Source organism: Emydura macquarii, unplaced genomic scaffold (genome assembly GCF_026122565.2).
Source record: "Emydura macquarii macquarii isolate MOO-44397 ecotype Brisbane River unplaced genomic scaffold, CSIRO-AGI_Emac_v2 contig_2457, whole genome shotgun sequence".
In the NCBI taxonomy this organism is placed as follows: Eukaryota; Metazoa; Chordata; order Testudines; family Chelidae; genus Emydura; species Emydura macquarii.
Genome location: NW_027132594.1, coordinates 4,123,020 through 4,143,008, shown reverse-complemented (window position 1 = coordinate 4,143,008; position 19,989 = coordinate 4,123,020). Strand labels below are relative to the sequence as shown.

The following is a 19,989-nucleotide window of genomic DNA, read 5'->3' as shown; positions in this document are numbered from 1 at the left end:
CTCCACATACAGTATTTGTAATACATGTTACAAATGCCAATATATTTTGTTTTCAACAAACCACTTTTTATAAATGAATAACTTAGAAGCCTTTAAACTAATGTCAGATTCTGTAACTTTCTCTTTTGTTAATACTTTTTCTCTGCTTAGTGGCATTGGATAGGTCTCTTACACTAATGTCCAAGTGGTATATAGCATCATTAATGTTCAAACCTCAAATGATTACAACTTAAAATTATTCTCTCCAAACCTGTAAAACACACACACACTAGCAAAAACTCCTAATAATTTTTATTAAGACAAATTTTACTATACATTTACTTCAATACATTTGCCTATCTAATTTTGAAGTTTATTTTGCTCTGTTTTAGAGATTGCATCCAGGTTATTGCATCTTAATAGGAGGATGTGAAGTTTAAAAATCACATTTTAAAAAAAAGTCTTGCTTATCTTACAAACAGTGATATAAATTATTAAACGTGAAAATTCTGCTGTTTTTTACCTTTTGCATTTCTCTCAGCTTGGACAATGAAAATAGAAGATCAAAGTTCATTTTAAGGTTTTCAGAATAGCACAATGTTGCAACATTGGGTTGCAAACACTTGCAGGGGAATGTTCAGTGCCTTCAAAGTTTCTATTGGAATTTCAAGTTATGGAAATATTGGCCTGAGCTTTAGAAAAACTTACTTGTACAAAATATAAAATACAGGCCAGTGTCATGACAATGCCCCTTTTGAGTATTAGTTTGTGCTGCATCATTGTTTAGAACAGAACTTTCTAGTGTAAGGAAGTCTCAGTAGGGGAAGACTGTGACTTTAACATGCCTGCCCTTTCTCTGTTCATCTTCCTCCAACCTGATTTTTCACCATATTCTTGGATCCTCTCCTCCCTCAAGGAAATCATATAATTGTAGGGGTCTCTTTAATTCATTCTCTTTGCTTCCCCCGTTAATTTATTCCTTTTAGGGCTAGATTCTGCCACCCTTACACTGACTATGCTCTTTGAATCATCCCATTGAGAAGGGATGGCACAATCTAGCCCATTGTTATCATTCTTGGGATGTTTTTGTTTGCTCCTCATTTTGTTTAAACTAATTCTTTGGAACTCTCCAGGTACTCTGTTTATTTCATTAGCACCACTAGTCTACAGCTTGCATTGTATTAAAAAATAAACTGTAATTTAAAAAAATGCACACAATTCAAATGTGATCAGTTCTGATTTTGCTTTGTGCTGCCATACCACCACTCCCTGGTGGGTTCTGCAAGGGCTTATTTATTTTGGGGCAAACTATGGCTGACTCTTGCCTGAATGTGCAGTGTGCGGGAATTCTTCTCTTCTCTCTTCCAATACCCACTCATCTCTTACACTCCTGTGCAAGGGCAAGGCACAGTTGTAGTCCCTGCCCCCATCTTGAGCACAAACCTACCACTCCACAAAGACAGGGAGAAGACAGTATTTATGGTCCTTTTCTCTGCTTCACAGGGATTAAGCACATTCTGTGGTGCAAAGAATGAATTCACTCTGCTTGCCAGGAATGCTGGAAGTGTTCCCAGGGTGGGGTAGCTCCACACCACTCTCAAAGCAGGCATACTCTGAATACTTATGGTAATGAGCTCTGAATTTCCACCTCTAGAGTTTTTAAAAGTTATTCTCTAAAAATTGCAGCTAAATCCTAAAGTAGGAAGTATTTGTATTCAGGATCTGGATTCTGTTTAGTTTTAATGTCTGGACTAAAACAGTGATAGCGACATGGAAAAATTCAGGTTTCCCTTCTCTCTCCTCAGGTGAGACGTGGAGAAGCAGGTTTTTTTCAGGCTGACAATTCTTGTTTAGAGGCATTTTTATCTGGCTTCACTGGACTATGCAGCCAAAGACTGCTGACCTCTGACTAATGAGACTTGTCACCATATTATGCTTTGCTTTTAATGTTCTCCATCATACTTAGCTCCTGGTGAGATGATTAAGAACTTCATGCTTGGGGCTGGTAGCAGTATTTAAAACAGAGCAGTGATTCAGAGCCATTGTGTTATCATAGATTGAGATATTCTAGCACAAACACTTGTAGGATTTTGTTGAGGTTGTCAATGGTGGGTTTGTTGAGGTTTTCTTCATTGTCCTCCATGGTGTGCCACACATTAGGGAAGGGGGATGGGATCAAGTGAAGAACTTGAACCCCTGGAAGAGAGGAAGTAATTTGGAGATGACAACACAGGCCTTTTGGGTGAGCAAATTAGCATACATTATGGTACAAATGGGGGCTCTAAGCCATTTGGAATCCAGGGCTACAGTCAGACTATTTATTACTCAATACATTGACTCCATAACAAGATGGTATTGCCACAGCTTCCTTCCACTGTTCTTCTTACCCAGCATGTGACTATAGCTGCTCATCAGTTACACTGCCTAGTTCCTAAAATTAGTCTCCTTTCCTTCCCTGCTCTTCCTCTTTTTTAAAAAACACTTGTGACAATAGTTGTGATTGAACCGTCACAGCAGCTCTCAGCCTCGCAGTCACGCTCCTACTGTGCTCAGCTATGGCGAAAGAGCATTGTAGCCACATTAGCTTCCCCCAAGGCAACTCTGAGTGCATGAGCCTCTTTTAGTGTAATGTTATTGTTGGTCTGTTCTCCATAGCAATTATCCAGTTCTCTCACTGGGATAGGCTAGGATGCCTTACCTGGCCCTATTACTACCTTGTAAAACGAAGCACCCTTTGTTATACTCAGCTACCAGAATTCCCAGGATAATGGCTCTGTAATGTTGGTTAGGTGAAAACCTTAGGCACCAAGACACTGGAGGAGTGGGTATGGCTGTGGTATGGAACTGGGGAGAGAGAATTAAATACATTCTCTACCTATCACTCTTTTTCTCTGTCCTGTTCCCTACCATCCCCCTTGTTCACACAGTTCCCCAAAAGCAAAACAAAAAACAAAAAAAACTTTTCATTGGGGCCCCTTTCTAGTACCCTCACACATGGAAGATGTTTGACAGGCTATGCCTCAGCGGTATTTGCCCTGCTTTCCTCAAATCTGAGCTGTACCCCACTGTGGCCACCATGCTGCTCAGTTGTGCATGATCTAATCTTCAGGGGAACTTGGGCTGGGCTGAACCCCAATTTTGCAGTTGCCCAAGCCCTGTAGCTGGCTAGAGTGAACACACAAGAATGGGAGATTGGCAACAGAAGCAGGCTGGAGATCAATCAAAGTAGGGAGGATCAAACACTAAAGAACCCAGTGAAAAAGTTCCTGGGATTGTCAAAGGCTCCTAATATCAACTCAATCACATCTCTAAGCCAAGTTCCCATTTCATACTTGTGAAATACCATGGTGAAAAAGAATAGATTATTTCACTAGTCCCAGTTATGCTGTAACAAAACATGCTACTGTGTGAACCTCTGTTTTATGGAATCAGAACTGTGCCTCTGCCTTACAGACCCTATGCTGCTGACTTGGATTCCTTCTAGCTCAAATGCTGGGGAGCTGTGCTTTTGGACGAGGAAGATCTGTGTTCTATTGCTATGAAAGCAGTAGTGCTTAGCCCCTTTGAAAATGTATTTCAGAGCCTCAGATTTAAGGACCTAGGTTTGCAAATGCTGGCCTATACACATACACAATTGCTAAAATAAGCATTTGCCCCTGAAGTTGCATGCTTGTTAGGGAATATTTAAAATGGATTCCGGTACCTCTTATTAAAAATGGAATATGGTCATCCTCAACCCGTTGATTGGAGTTACCCCGGAAATACTGCCTTTCAAAAGGGTGATTCTTCAGCAAACCCAAGCCGTGTAGCTTTCGTTCTGCAATTCATAATTGAAACAAAGTTTAAACTAGTTTGACAGTATAATACCCTTCAAATAATATAGTCAACTGAACATCTTTTCTCATGTACTATAGGATACTTTTCACATCAAAGGAGAAAAAACAGTTGGAGACAATTACTTGTATTCACCTAGCATCAGTCATTGGAGGATTTCAAGATGGCTGTTGTTATCCCCATTTTGGAGATGGGGAAACTGAAGCACAAAGGAAGTAAGTGATCTGCCCAAGATCCCACATGACAGTCATAGAACCCATGGTTCCTGGCTCCTGTGCTTCTAGGTTACTCATTGGGCCATTTCATTAGAGGTCACAAATACTAGAGATTTCATTGCAGTTTTCAAGATCCTGCTAAATGTTAGAATTTTTTATTTTTATTTCTTTAGTCTCATGAGTGGGGGAAAAATTAATTCTCGATTCATAAAATTATGTGAACTAGGTAATAGATTGTGAAATCTTTGAAAACCCCCATAATTGTTAGTAAAACAAATGGAGTTTAACAAGGACAATCTTACCAGAACCAAGTACCTTAAAAAGGCTAATAAATTTGCTTTTGTTGGAAGTGGCTAACACAATTTTAGAGTCTGAAACAACAACCCTTTTGCATGAAGACCTCCTGTTGAATTCCAGGAGAGGAATGACCATGTTGTAGAGAGCTTTCAGGACAGAGCCCTTACTTTAATGGTAATCCCCTACTTACCGATTGCTTGAAGTCTGTTAAACCAGCGGACAGTGTTTGGAAAGTAATTGGGAAAGACTGGGTTTGAAGCACCAATTAAATCCAGTAACACAAACAGATCCTATAGGACGAAAACAAAAATAAAATTGTTTAGCTTCAATAAAAAAGTATTTTAAGTAAATAATGTACCATACTAAAAACATGAGTACAAGTGATAGAGTAGGACGTCACTACTTAATTCAATAGTTCTGAGCAAAGAACCAGTAATCAACTCACCATGCATGTAGAGAGTTAATGAGAGGCAGGAGTGAAGTTTAATATACAACAGTATGTTTAACCAGGGAAAAAGGAGTAGCGTAATTTGCAAAATACAATTAGCCAGATTCAGACCTGGTGTGAGCAGCTGCAACTCAAACTTTCTCCTGTAGTGAGAATAAGAGCAAGCTGTCTCCAGTTGTCCCTGCTTTTCCAGCTGAAGTGCACAGGAAGGAGAAGCAAAAAGCAAGTAAGGCCCCTCAAAATACCCATATGCTCACTCCCATTAACTGGTGGAGTTCTTCCCTGGTGGAATATGGCTGATGTCAGAGTAGTTCTTTGTATTAGTTGTATGGTGTTTAACTACCAATTAATTTGGAAATGAAAGGAATTTCCACTTACAATGCCCTGTAGCTGGTTGGTGTTTGTTGCACCAGGTGGATGTGGAGTAGATGCCATTTTCTGGGCTAAGTGTCGAGATCCATAGAGGGAATCAGTAGGAGACCACCGCACAAAGGCTTCTTCACCATCAAAGAAAATCAGCTGAAGTGAAAGATCTGGCTTGGAGTCTGAGCTAGTCTGTTAAAGAATTTCAAAAGCAATGTCAGATTCTTTTGTGTGGAAATACATATGGATACAGCATTGATACTGGGTCTGATCCTGCAGCTCTTTCTCAGGAGTACTCCCTTTGTAAGTACTCCATGAAAGGACCACAAGAATCAGTTTATTTTCAAGCTATTATTCAAAGCTTCCCACATCTTCAACCTCCCATACCTATACTGTGGTACCACTGTAAGGACTGTCATGTGCCTTAAAAGCAGCCTGTGTTGATACAATTCCTTTACAAGGACTGTGGGGGTGGTTAGAAGTTTCACATCTCTGACTTGTATGAGGATGAATCCAATGACTTGAGAGAGGTCTACAAAACCAGGTGATTGACATATTTAATGTCATCTGAGAATAACATTTGTGATAATCCTTGATATGAGTTCTGTCTCAATAAGCAGAATCATAAATGAGCGGTGTTTTTTTTGGTCTCATTTGTGTGTATTGAGTCTCTTGAAAACAGTGAGGAACAAGGCACCTTCAATCATTAAAATGGTGACATTCTTCTTCAGGGTGACCTGCAGCCAAATATAGGGCATTAATCTGATCTTAAAACCAAAGCACAGGATGTGTGTGTCATTTTGAGGATCACCCAGACCAGTAAAGGGTTTTGTCATTGCCTATTTTGTAACTTTGGATGCCTTAAGCTATATGGCTCAGAGCCCTAACGTCATAGCCAGCCCACAAGCAAAAAGGTCTCATCCTGGCTTCTACCAGTCTAGTTACTCCTAGCACTAGCAGAGTGACCCCCAACCTTCCAGTCTTAAGTCTCCCAAATCTTCCTTCCCCAAGTTCTTAACTACAAGGCACTCAGATTTTTCCCCACTGGTTGGTCTCCCCCGAAGTTATGAAAACAGCCCCCAGTTATCAGTTCATTTTGGCAAACACTGCACGCAGTTTGCACGCCAGAGACCTGCTTGGGATAAAAATAAAGAAAATGTTCATTTAATAGAAAAATCACTAATTCAGAGATGGAAGAAAGAAAGCAAACACAAGTTACACAGAAAAAAAAATGCTGTAACTCCAGGCTTTACATTTCTGTATTAGGTAAGGCCATGTCTATACGAGAGAGCTTATAACAGCACAGCTGTACTGATGCAGCTGTGCTGCCGTAAGAACTCTCAGGTAGCCGCTCTATGCTGATGGAAGAAAGCGCTCCCATCAACATAATAAAACCATTTCCATGAGCAGCGGTAGCTATGTTGGTGGGAGAAGCTCTCCCGCAGATGTAGCACTATCCACACTGGTGCTTCTGTTGGTGTAACTTACATCGCTTGGGGTGTTTTTCACATCTGAGTGACATAAGTTATACTGACAAAAGTGGTAGTGGGTTGTACAATGCTATACATAAACTCATGACCACAGTCTGTATACATAAAGACCATCATAAAGATCATCGAGTTCAGAACGTAACAAGATTTCATAAAAGACCTTACTCAACATATTTTTACACGTAATAACATTGTACGCAACCAGTTGATTCAGTTGCTTACTCTTTGGGATTTAGACCCTCTGTTCTCCCTCTAGGGTGGCTGGACCTTGATTGCCACAGTATGGAAAGGGAACATTGTGACACAGACATAACAAAGCAGGTCTATTGCCCTCTGTCTGACCATCTCAACATTTTACTGAAGGGAGGCATGTATGGGCACCACTGAAAGTTAAGAACTTGCTGAGTGCTATGGTTACTGTGTGATGTTCATACAGGAAATAATTTTAGTTTTGTAGGATATTGGATTTCAAAATTGTTGAAGTGAAACTTGTCACCTGGGGCAAGGTGGGTCTCAGGGTTAACTCAATCAACGTTGAAAACCCTGGACATCCATACAGCCAGCCTGGTGTTTACAGTCTGGACCAGGTGCAGGCTTGAGGCTTTACAAAGATAAAAGAACCCACAAAAAGTCTCTGAGTAGTGGACCCCTGGGGGTAAGAAACAGTAGTCTATCACTGTAAGAGATGAAGAAAAAGCACAAGTTGTTATCTCCACTGGCAGAGTCTCTCCTCTATAATGGATATTTCATGAAAGGTGGATCCTAGTTTTCTGGACTGGACAAATGCTGTAAGAGCTAATCATTTGTTGAAGAATATCTTATTAGACAAGAAAGTAATTTATTAATAAGTATAGGCTAGGGCTTGTGTTTTATGGCTATAGTTTGTGTTTCTTTTACTTATAACCTTATGTTTCCAAACCATTATACTTGCTTTTATTTGAATCTTTATCTTAAGCTTTTTTAAATAAACCTCACTTTGGTTTTACTGTAGACACATGTAAGCGACTTGTGCTAAGAGTGTTGAACTGAGGTGCATTGCTTCCAACTGAGGCAGCGGATCAGTGTACATTGCAGATGAGAAAAGGGACTGGACACTCGAGCGTAACAAAGTGGGGTACGTAAATTGTTATCCTGAAAAGAGAAAGAGAGAGGCTCGCAGACCCCAGAGTAGAACACCGGTGTTGCCGGCAGGTAGTGCCTGGGAAGAGCTTCCCCTGGTGGACACAGACAGTGCTCCCTCCTGTGGTAAGCAGCTGGAAGCGATTCACCTTGGATACCTCAGGTAACCCCAAAAAGTGTCACAAACACCCTTCCTCTTCAGCCACCAAAAAAACCCCAAGGCACTGCAATCTGCTGAGAAGATATTCGAATTTAGGGCTGCAAGGGAGCTTATCCATGTGGAATGTCTTCTCTCCTTCCCCCCCATGTTCCCAGCACAGGCATTGTTTACCCTGGGGCCACTATCTAAAATTTCCCACCATTGCGAATACCAGTTCTGTTCCACTTATATTAGTAACTTTAGGACCTCTAATCCAGATTGTTACCACTGATGGCTTAACCATCGTATCCACTAATCCTACTCCAAACAGATGGAGTGGTGGCGGCAGTGGTGGTGACATCCAGTGGCCCATATGCACTAAGTCTTCTAACCTTGCTACCACTGGTGGAGCTGAACCAGGGTAAACAATATTGGGAAACTTAGAAAATTTCCCTTGTATAGATAGAGCAATATTGACATCCACTATGCTATGAAACATTTGCTATCTTGTAGAGATTTCCACTGCAAGACAGACTTCTTAATCATCCCAGAGCTCAATCACTCCACACATATACCAGGAGAATGTGAATTAAAGTCATTCTAATTTAAGAAAAGAGGTATCTATGCCTATGATTTTTTTTCTGCTTAGCATATTCCATGTCTGAATAATGTAGAAAGATATCTATGAACTACAGTATTTTAAGTTTTATGTAAATATAAATAAATTGAAAGAACATTGAGATAGAAATCACAGTTCAAAGTCACTGTATATAAAGAGATTTGGCCAAAAGCATAATAGCCTTTTATGTTACCAACAGCGGAGTCAAAAGGTCACAGATAATATATTTTCAGATGAATCCCAAAGAACTTTGTTAACAGATCTCACAAGCCATCATTTGTACAATGTAATTACTTCACCCACCTTTAAAGTGCTGTCTTTTCATAAGATGAAAAGTTGAAATTGAATACTGACTTAGTACTTGCTAAAGATTCAGATCTCTAAATTGGTGCCAGGGTTTATTTCTATAAACGACTGTGCTAATTCATGTAAAATCTAGATGTCTAAATGACAGTTCATCAATATATGTCAGGGGAAATAATATAATACAAATATGCTTAGTTTTGTTATAAAAATATTGGAACATTTCATAACATTCCAATCCCCCAAATACAATACTAACCCTAAAAGGTACCATATCAACTTTCTGGAAACAATTGCAGCAATAAAAACAGTGTGAAGGGAGACTGTGTGCACTTAGTCCCCACTTTTAGATAGTTCACATCAGAACACAACACATTCAGAATCTATCATCAGTACTTCGAAACTGAAAGAAGGATCAGCTTTGCATATGAAATCAAGGCATACATATTACAGGAGTGTTTTATAGCTGCATATACATAAGTGGTAGATAAGGTGCCAGTAGAAGGCACTCAAAGATATGTAGCATAGCTCATGGATTTTTTAGGGCTATTGAAACTTGCTGTGCATAGCAGATGGCCCTAGCACCAATATACATCGGCTCTTAACAGGGACCATACAGCTAGATATACACTACATTCCCTGTATTACGTCTTCCCATAATCCAAGACTACCACATACTTAATTCTGAATAATTGATTTAGATTAAGGAAAACAACAAGGGGGGAAAAAAAACCCAGAAGTGAAGTTGCCATGGGAGAACATGGTGTATGTATCTCCTCTGTAACAGGCTGTAGCAACTCTGTCTCTCAAAATGGCTGCCCATCAGAAAACAGTAGACTTCCTAGAGATTTAAAAATGTGGGACACACAAAGCAAAGACCTAGCAGTTACAGAGGGAAATATTCCACGCCCTTCTCAATGACTCCTCAAGTGACTCAGCTTGATGCAGAAATTACTATGTAGCATTCTGTAACCTGTATTATGCAAGAAGTCAGACTAGATGTTCATAATGGTCTCTTCAGGCCTTAAGATCTATGCATTTATGATGCTAGCTATGATCTATTCAATCATCCACCCTTTACATATAATTATGAACTGTTAATGTGTTTCTTTGTGTTGTTTAATCATTCATTTAATGGTATCAGATTTAGAAACAGAGATTATTAATATATCCTACATCCTAAAAGCTCACTGAATTGGGTAACTTTTTAAAAGTCATGGTTCTATATAGCCTGTGATTAGAAATCTTATTTTAAGTCTCCAGTCTTTCACTAAGTAAACATGTATTGTTTCCATGGCATATTATGGAATTGCTCAAGCCTCTCTGATACTATTGTGCATCTATCCATGCTGCCTCATATTTTTTTACGTGAAGTTAAGCTCTTATGCAGTAATAGACTTGGTTCCCAGTTCTGCTCCTATTAAAATCCATGGGAGTTATGCCATTAAGATCAGTAGGAGAAGGATCAAGCCCATGATCACTGAGAGAGACAATATAGAAGCCACATAAGGCTCAACTATCACAGAAACATGCAAAAGAGAAAAACAAACAAGTACTGTACCTTCATTGACTGAAGCTGTCTGTCCAGGACACGCACTAGCTCCAGTAACATAGCGCAGGGCACAGCTGAGTCAGTGGCTCCCACAAACACTCTGCCATCCCACTGTGGAGCAAAGTATTTTGAGTCATAGTGGCAAGCAAATACTAGATGGCGCTTGGCAGAGGGATTGAGGGTGCTGATGATATTTGAGAACGTTCGGTATCCGAAGGGTGTGTATTGCTGAAACGTGTCTTCTTCCACTACCCAGCCAGCCTGTAATCTTTGAATACGGCTCTTGATATGCTGGAATTGTAAAAAAAACAATCACATTAATGTTGTTCAGCTTCAAACAGATGTTTGCAAACAAACTTTATCAGTAGCTAGTTTACAATATCAGCTCTTTCATTTTTCTGCAAGGGCCATCGTATTTATAATAAAACTGTTTTCTGTGGCTAGGTGGGTAATGGGCTGACTTCTACTTGTGATGATCGTCGTCACTGTTTCATTGCTACCTTCTCCTCTTCCACTGTCACCTCGTTATATGCTAAGATTGTAAGCTCTCTGTGGTAGGGACTAAAATGTCTTTTAGTATATGTCTGTAAAGTGCCTAGCATAATGATCACTGACGATAGCCTCTAGGCGCTATTGCAATACCAATAATAATATGTTGTTTGTTTTCTACAAGAAATGTCCCTTACAAATGTCAAGTGACTTGCATGAGGCTTAAGTGTTTAACAGGAAACAACTAACAGGCTCTTCCCTATAAACTGAACCAAGAGTGGCACATTGGAGAACAGCTAACTTCAAAAATGGAATCAAATAAAATATAATTCAATGTGAGAACAAAAATGAAGACAGTGAAACCTGTACAAAAGACCACTCATAGTAGGCAACTTCCTGCCTTGAGAGATTGCCTCTAAAATATCCCCACATGGATCCAGTACAGAGAGTTCTGTGTCATCTTTATTAGAGAAGACCACCTCTGTTATAAGCAACTTATTTTTATTGGTCCCTTAAGTACTCTCTCAAGGACATATTTCTCTCTCTTTAGATAAACAGTGGGGGAAAACCTCTAAAAGGGGAATAAGAAGCAGACAGTTCAGTACCTGAACCAGCTCCTATTAAGGTCAATGGGAGTTTTGCCATTGACTGCAGTGGGAGCAAGAGTGGCCCCTTGAATGGTCTCCATTTTGTTCTGGGTACTTCTGAAAGTTCATGCAGCAATGCGTATTTTATTCTGGTACTGTATGCAAACTTGCCATTGACATCAGTGGCTGTTCTGCAGTGGCTTGAGGGGAGTATGTAGTCTTAGCTGTACACCTTGGTCCACTGACTAAATTAAAAGTGGAATTTGGACATTTCCAGAGAATGGGTTTGACACGCTTGCTGCTCTATTACGTTGTAACAAATCGCTTCTCTGTGTGCAGACAATGGAGAATTGTTCTATGTTTTCGTAGGGATCTTAGTTTTCGTACATTGTTGTTACACCATAACAGCACAGATGCCCACTTGAGCATGCTGTGTGGTTACCATGCCTTGGACTGTGCTCTGTTATTTTTTCCTTTTGTTTGGCTGACTGCCAGTAAATCACCTAGGAACCTCAGAACTGGATACTGTGGACACTCACTGACATTGAAATAAGCTTCATTTTTCCACTCCACCAGCTACAGGTAGGCAAGTTCATTTATTGGACACAAAGTGCTATGGTGGTTCTGTGAAGCCACAGCCTGCATGGCTGGTTGAGAGCACAGAGTGGTTCCACACTGGTGAGAATCCCAAAAGGTGTTCTGGCTGACTCAACCACCCCAGAAAAGAGACCGTTTAATAGGTGCAGCATGTATACCCCTGATGTCCAGATTCAACTCTGCTAGTTTGTGTGGAAGTGTAATGGGGTCACAACCGACCTTTGAACTCTCTTCACCCCCTTTAGGGTGAAGCGGCAACTCCAACAGCAGAAGACTTCTGGTCCTTGCAATCAGATAGCCCAAGGACTAGGGTTGTGCTGGTCCTTGAAGTGGGGTACAAGGCGGGCTGAGGAAAGACCTTTTCCCTTGCATGCACTTAGACAGAACTAGCTGCAATCTGGCCCTTAAATTACTCTGTTTACATAAATGTAACAACAAAATATAAAAGACAAAACAAAATATAAAAAATAAAAGAATGGGAGTAAGTGGTCAATTTTCAACCTCGTTAAAAGGTTGACAGAAGATGCGGGAGTCACGGTTCCATACTAGGCCTGGTGCTGTTTAACTTCTTATCACTGATTTTAAGAGGATCAACTATATAAAAGTACTCTCACTCAATAAGGCCAAAGATAAGGCAACTGTAAAAAAAAAAAAAAAAAAAAAATGTCGTCATATAGCTATGACTGAATCTCTCTAATTAATGTATTACAATATCTGGCCAGTCATGGCACTGCATGTGAAGGCTGAGTCCTTCTCTTTAATCCTCCTGCTACCTTCAAGGACATCTCCTGATCGTGGTCCAGCTGTCGCAGAAAGCAGCTCTGACTAGCAGCATGTAACTTATTTTTTTTTAAACTGATTAGATTGTTGATGGCAGTGTCCCTTTAAATTCAGTAGGTTTTTAGAGTGATTTCTATATAACTTTATTATAGTTTTATTCCTTTCCTAACGTTCCACAGGACTTTTCTAGAAGGGTGACCAAGACTGGGTCTAATTCTAGCACATGCAACTCCCCTAAGTTTGGAGTTACACCAGGAGTTACACCAGGCTGCATTTTGCCCACAGTCCTTCAGTTCTCTACTTCAAAGTTCTGTGTCACCTTTCTTCCTGGGCTCCTAAAGTACTTACAAGTATTAATGAATTAACACTCATGTTACTCCTCTGAGATAGAAAAGAACTGATATCCCCCACATTACAGATGAGGTCCCTGAAACTCAGAAAAATAAAGTGATTTGCCCAGGTGGCACGATGTGGTGGAACCAGCAAAGGAAGCCCTGACTCTTGGTCCATGTACATCTTTAAAATACTGTGGATTCCTGACAAGCTATAGTAATCCAGAGCAGGCAAGATATCAAATTGCAACATGGTCCTACTCAGCACTAGAGCTAGATCTTTGGAGCAACTCTGTAGGGTCCCCCCAAACCAGCAAGACCTCTTCAGAGAAGACATTTGGCTTGCCTTGCATGTGAAATTCCAAGGGAAACTGTACAAACATCCAAACTTGGCATGTTTGTGTGAGTGCAAAGACATCCAGGTAGGTTGATTTTAGGTTACATGGGATACTCTTTTTCACTTAAATATATGTTAAACATCTGATTTTCTTTTATACGTAATACTTGCCAGAGCTGTGTAAGATTAGGTATTGGAATTTAAAGTAGATTAAGTTTTGGGCCTGTCAGTTTTGTGTCTTTATGGATGGTATTTCTCAGTCTTCTGATGGTTGTGTACATCTTACTGACTGCAGTGAATGTGTCTCCACATGTGGGTGGCCCAGAGCCTAGTACAAAGAGGGCACTACCAGAATACAAACAATAAATGGTATACTTAGTGTGTCCAGAAGATGTAGTCTTACCTGACGCACAGCATAACTTCCTGGTGTTCCTGGGTATCTCTCTATCAGTATAGGGCGGAGATCATTTTGCCACATTTGAGAAACATCTGTGTGCGCTGCAACTTGCCGGATACCAGTAGAATTTAAAATTCTTGGTTGGTGGGAATACTGCAGAAGGCAAAAGAGGTATGATTGACATAACTAGCAATTATTATTTAAGTAGTTTCTGTTGTTTTCTTCAATATGACAGTAAATGGGATGCAAGAGAATGCAAATAACATACTGTACTATATTATTATTAATGTAATACATGCCAGTCTTATTTACTGTGGCATCCTCCAGTAATATGGACTACAGCCCCTTAAGAGTGTGATTCTTCTCTCAAAAGTGATTCTAAAACAGGCATTGTGCAGTTCTGTGGTTTTGTATTCCACTGGTTTCTAGACTGAATGTGCTCAGTTTACAAATTTAAAATATATTTTTCTAACTTCCAGCCCTGCAAACTCAACTTGTGATTCAAGCGGGTTTCCTTCCTTCTTCTACCTCAGCACCAGTAATAATGATACTGCAGCCAACTGATACCCACAGTTATATCTGTGCAACCTCGTTGTCTTCATGTCTTCATCGGCGTGTGAGAGCACCATTTGACCTGCAGATTCTTTATTAATAGTGATAATATTAGAACCCAGCTTGACTCTTAGAGCCCAGGTTGAGTTTACAGGGCTGGCAGCTAGAAAAAAACCCCACATTTTATTTGGAAACAGAACAAAATTAACATGAAAATGAGACACAACAAATGTTGACCCCCTCAAATTGTCATTTTTACTGTCACATTTCAGTTTAAAACCATAAACAGACTGAACATTAAAGAAAGCTGGGTCTTCAACGATATACAAGTCATGTGACTTACTTATTGTAGGGTGAAACAATTCCCTTAAAATCACAATGGATCTGATATATTATAAAGTGGAACTTCTAAAAGTGATCGCAAATTAAGACTGTAAGAGAGATGCCTGAATGCATCTTGGCAGTTGAAGAAAACACAGGCAAAGTTTTTCATAATATGAGAATAACGCTAACCTGGGAATGGCAAATCAACAATAGAAAAGTTTAACAGAGAGAGTAGCTGAGCATTATAAAAAGATAGGATCTAAAACTGCAGATTCCAGAAAAAAATTAGACAAAAATATAATTAAGGTGATTACAAGAATATTATATCTTGGTTGGAGGAAATGAAGGGCTCTGCTGACATGGTGAATTATGTCTAGCTGGGAAACTACAAGTAGGGGGTAAACTTGCTAACATTGACCATAATTACTGCATAAATATTTTGAAAGGAGCTAATATGGTGAAAGTACAAACTCATGAAACCATTTTGGAGGAGAAAAAGTCCCATTTTTAATTATATATTCACATAATCCATATATTCAGGAAAAGGGGATTTGTAATAGGCACATGGGTGTATGAGAATATCAGATACAGTTGAGGTTTTTCTTTGATAACACCTGTGAAGTACAAAGCATCACCAGCATGAGGTGCATGACTGGCTCTTCTTCCCAAGCACTGGCCCCTTTCTACATTTCTCCCCCATGGTGTCAAGATGTGGGAGGGACCTGGCCCATAGCAGGGAGACAAAAGAAAGACATGTCAGAAGCAGCTGTGATGCTTTCTTGGCACATCCAGAACTGTAAGTCACCCTGTTACCTCTCTGCCTCAGCAAGAGAGGGATTTTTTGATGCTAAATTGTATGGCAGCTCCCTTCCACACCAGACAGTTATCCAGCTAAACAAACTCCTTAGAACTCCACCAGTCTTAATTTTGCCTTGTATGTTAGTCCTTGATGTACTTCAGTTCCTGAACTCTCCAGATGCCTTTCCCTGCACAAAAGTATCAAATGTCTCCAAAGAGACAGAGTCAACACAAGCCTGTTGGCTCAGCTGACGATACATTGAGATGAATTTATCATAAAACAATGTTTATTAACAAAGATCAGAAATTTAAGTGGTACCATGATGAGAAACTAGAAACAGAAAATGGTTACAAATAAAACAAAAGTATAATGTTTCTTAGCAGGGAGGCTGAAACAATTTTTATAGTGGGGGTGCTGAGAGCCATTGAACGAAACTATAAACCCTGTATAAAATGTGTTCTTTTGAAGTGTATCCCCAGATACAACTCTTCTCCTGTGCCCTGACGCCATGCTGTTTTCTTATCCTCCAGATACCTGGCTTTTCTATTAACTTAAAATGCAAATGAAGTGTCCTTTGTGTTGGTTTCATAATACTTGCCTCGCAACAAATCCCTCGGCAGCCAGGTAAATCAACATTCTTTTGACTGGGGAAGACTTACCAACCCTGCTTGATAACATGGCTTTAAAAACATTTTCAGTATACACATACAGCTTTTTCACTAACACCCATACTTACATCATGTAACACCTATGATGACCAGTATGATATAAGTTTTCATCTGATACCTTACACGACGTTCTTTATGGGTAAACATCCTGAGAACAATGTGTTAGGTGTAGTGAGTGTGTCAGTCTTGATAGGAGTTGCTGTTTTGTGGCAGTGAACCTCTTACCAGTGGGCACTGAAGGGCTCTTCAGATCACAGGAGCCTAAACCTCCAGGCTCTTTCCCCTCTGTGGGCAGAGGAGCAGAGCAAGAGCAATCTTCACTTTGACCTGTGAGGAAAAGATTTCTGCTGCTGTTTTTGACTACCACTCCTCTTTCCTTGGCCTGGGAGGAGAAGCAACAAAGATCCTCCAGATCGTGTGGGGACAAGAATCTAGAGGTGGTAGCTGGCGACTGTGAGGTGGAGGTTGAAGTGCTCAGTTGCTTTGGTAATGTAAACAGGGTCTGAATGAACTCTCCCTTGACATCTAGCAACACTAGAGAGAAGAGACTTCAGGAGCAGACCCTGGTTGCAGAGATATGTTTAGTCTGCACAGCATGATGAACAGCATGATGGAGCTGCTTTGCCAAAGTGATCATTTTTGGCTGATTCGGGTTACAAATCACTCTAGTATTCGAATACAGTGGCAATGAAATGTTGTTATCCTTAGTGTCTGAGTAAAGGGCAACAGAACTGTACTTTGCCTGCCCTGACTAAGGGGATCACCCTGAACTGAACCTCACTTATTAAGCAGGGAATGAGGGACAGCAAATCCAAGTGAAGATGAGCGTGGATCAGGACAAGTGTTCCTGCTTGAGGGTGTGGACTTTGCCTCGAATCCTAGATACTGTTTGACCTGCCCCTCTCCAGCATTTAAGGATGGACCTGATTAGACTCAATTAAGAGTCTTTGTTTCCAGTTGGTGATTCCTAGAGCTGTCCTCACTGCTGAGCAAGTCTAGAGGCTCAGCCTTAGAGCTTGTGTCGGAGCAGTTAAAGGCAATATAGAAACTACATCAGCAGTGAGGTTCCCGCCTATCTGCTGAAATCACTGAGAGCTGAAATCACTGACAGCTCGGTTAAATGGTCAAACCTCAGAACGTGATGTCACACCAATGGTGGCAGCAGAGAGATGGAGGAGATGGAGCAGGAGCAGGAGCAGTGGAACATCAGCAGCTGTGAGCCAGTTGTAGAGGCAGCATCAACAGAGCCATTGCTCAATGCTGACTCCATTTATTTGAAGGGTTACAGTGATGATGGGTGGTGTAAGGACCTAATGCTTCCACTGAAATCAATGGCAACTGGATTGGCTGCTGGGTAGATAGGACAGAGCGAGTAGATTGGATAAACAGGGTTCTGCTGTACATGATGATGACCGAAAGATAATCCTACTGGATACTGACCCCTTTAAAAAATTTAAATAATTAAAACAAACCTAATTAAACAATTGGTGAAATGAGGATGTGAGACGATGACAAAGGAGAAGTTAATGAAAAATGGAACAGAAGGGAGCCTCAGTTTGACATCTTGTCCTGGGTCTAGTAAATTCTGACTGCAGCCCTATATATATCACCAGATGTTGCATCAGATTACTGGAAGTCAGTCAATTCTAGATTAATTTTGGGCTCAGCTTCTTTATGATCAACTGAAAATGAGTCTTGAACATTTTTTCCATTTGAAAGTCTTAGAACACTTAATTAAATTAAACTTAAAGCTCCTCAATCCATTATATTTCATATGACTCACATAACTTCTTCATGAAAAAACCGTGTTAGTATTTCATAATCAGTCCTGAAGAATTCTGTGATAATGTTTTTAGAGTCTGCATAGATTTTCATGGCTGTATTATCTCATTAAGTATTAATCCTGAGATTTTATTATTTTAATTAGTTTACACAAACCTTTTTTTAAAGAAACACAAGTAACTCCAGATGAAACAAGACACGCTAATATTTTCGTCTTTTCAAATAATTATGCAATAGTTATATTGTCATTATTATCAGCCATAGCTTCTACTTGTATTTTTCCTGCCAGACAGGATTTACTATTTTAACAGAGCCCTTCATTTCTTCAGAACAAGATATAATACTCTTGAATCATTTTAATTATATTCTCTCTCTGATTTCTTTTCTGGAGTTCCAACAGTTTTAGATTTTGTCTCTTTTTTTCAAGTTCAACAACTCTGCAATATGTTTCTCTTGTTGAGTTGCCAATGTTAGGTAGCTGTGAATCTCATATCATCACAATAACACTGAGGAAAAGAATTATCTCCAGCCGTTTAATTATGATGGAGGCCATGTTATCTCTTTACCTGTCTGAGTCTGTATTCTGTACACTGACTGTGCTCTCTAAATAATAACAGGATAAGATTCAGTCTGATCTGGTACCAGTGGCTCAGAGAACTCAGCCTACCCACCCACACTGTATTATCATCACATCAGCAGCTCTCACATTGAAGACAGAGCACTGATCTTGCACAAAAAGATGCAATTCATGTCAATGTCTCTTTGATAAGGAAGGAGTAGGGATCCATAGGGTTGCCAATGGTGCCTTATTACAAGGTACGTCCCTTATTTTTTCATCTCTGGACAACAAGATCCGAAGTTGTTGAGTGCTGCAAAAAGCAGCAAGAAACATCCCTGGTGAATGTAGGGGCTGCTTATTTCATTTTATTTTATTAATAATAATAATATCAGGAGGAGGGACGGGTGGGGGGTGCTAAGAAAACAGTCCCTTATTTTTTAAATACAATGTTGGCAACCTTATTCTTCCAGAAGCCTCCTGACTGAGAAGCAGGCCTGGATTACACAGGTCAGGGACTGATCTCTCCTCCCCTTCCCTCCTCACACACACACATCCCAAAGCCACACTCTGCATTTAAGTGGGGATGAGAAGACAAGAAACAGTTTGAGAAATACAAGTGTGACCCACCTTCTCCTGTGTCCAGTCTGCTCTGGCTTCCCTCCCATCCACCAGCTGAGAGAAGATGGCTGTTGCCAGATAAAGTGCCCCTGCCAGGCAGAAGGATGCTGCAGCCTTGTTACCCCTACCTCCCCCTGCCATCTCTCTTCTGCAGCTGCTGCTGCTTTTCTTCCTGTGCCTGTGTCAATAGCTGGGGCGGCTCCTCCTGGAGTCCACCCCTCCCCTTTCTCTGCCTGACTGAGGAGCTGGAGGAAGGAAGGGGGAGATCCAGGGGCAATGCTGCAGGAGGAGGAAAAGGGGCCGTGCTGGAGGAGGGGTTGGGGCTTCCTAATAATCTGTTGCAAGAGCAGACGCCTGGCTCTGAGTGTGATTTATGCAGCACCATCTACCTTGTTAACCAGCCTTTCCCAGTTCATTTCCCTAGTGAAATGAGCCTTATCCCTAGCACCACGTCAGCAGCATCAGGAGCGCTGCATGTGACTAATCCCCAAGTCCTCCGGCAAGGATCACAGCGGGATGGTCTCTTCCTTCTCTCCCACGTGTTCCCTCCCTGATTTCTTCCTCAGTGTTGCAATGAGGCTCTAGGAGGGCTTTTATATCTCAACGGGAAAAGAGTGGAGAGTTGTGGTTTGTGAGGTTCTTTTCCAGTGGGGATTAAAAAGCTGGCTATTTGTTTTTACAGATGGGGTGTCATTCAAATGTGCTGAGCACTCAACAGCCCCTGTTGGCATCAGTACTTTTGAAAATCAGGCCACTTACTTCAGGTACACCATACCTGAAAATCTTGGGCTTAATGTGTAACTAGTTAGT

The 19,989-nt window shown here is 40.6% G+C and overlaps 1 protein-coding gene across 1 annotated transcript; it reads right to left on the bottom strand.

The window, feature by feature from the left end:
- Window positions 1-205: 205 nt before the first annotated feature.
- Window positions 206-19,350, bottom strand: QPCT (glutaminyl-peptide cyclotransferase). The gene is made up of 7 exons (XM_067562696.1): window positions 19,189-19,350; window positions 13,884-14,030; window positions 10,368-10,649; window positions 5,152-5,328; window positions 4,516-4,615; window positions 3,683-3,796; window positions 206-2,175 (listed from the first exon to the last, which is right to left on the bottom strand). The coding sequence occupies exons 1-7, from the start codon at window positions 19,318-19,320 to the stop codon at window positions 2,030-2,032; spliced, it is 1,098 nt and encodes a 365-aa protein (XP_067418797.1). The 5' UTR covers window positions 19,321-19,350; the 3' UTR covers window positions 206-2,029.
- Between the last annotated feature and the right edge of the window lie 639 nt (window positions 19,351-19,989).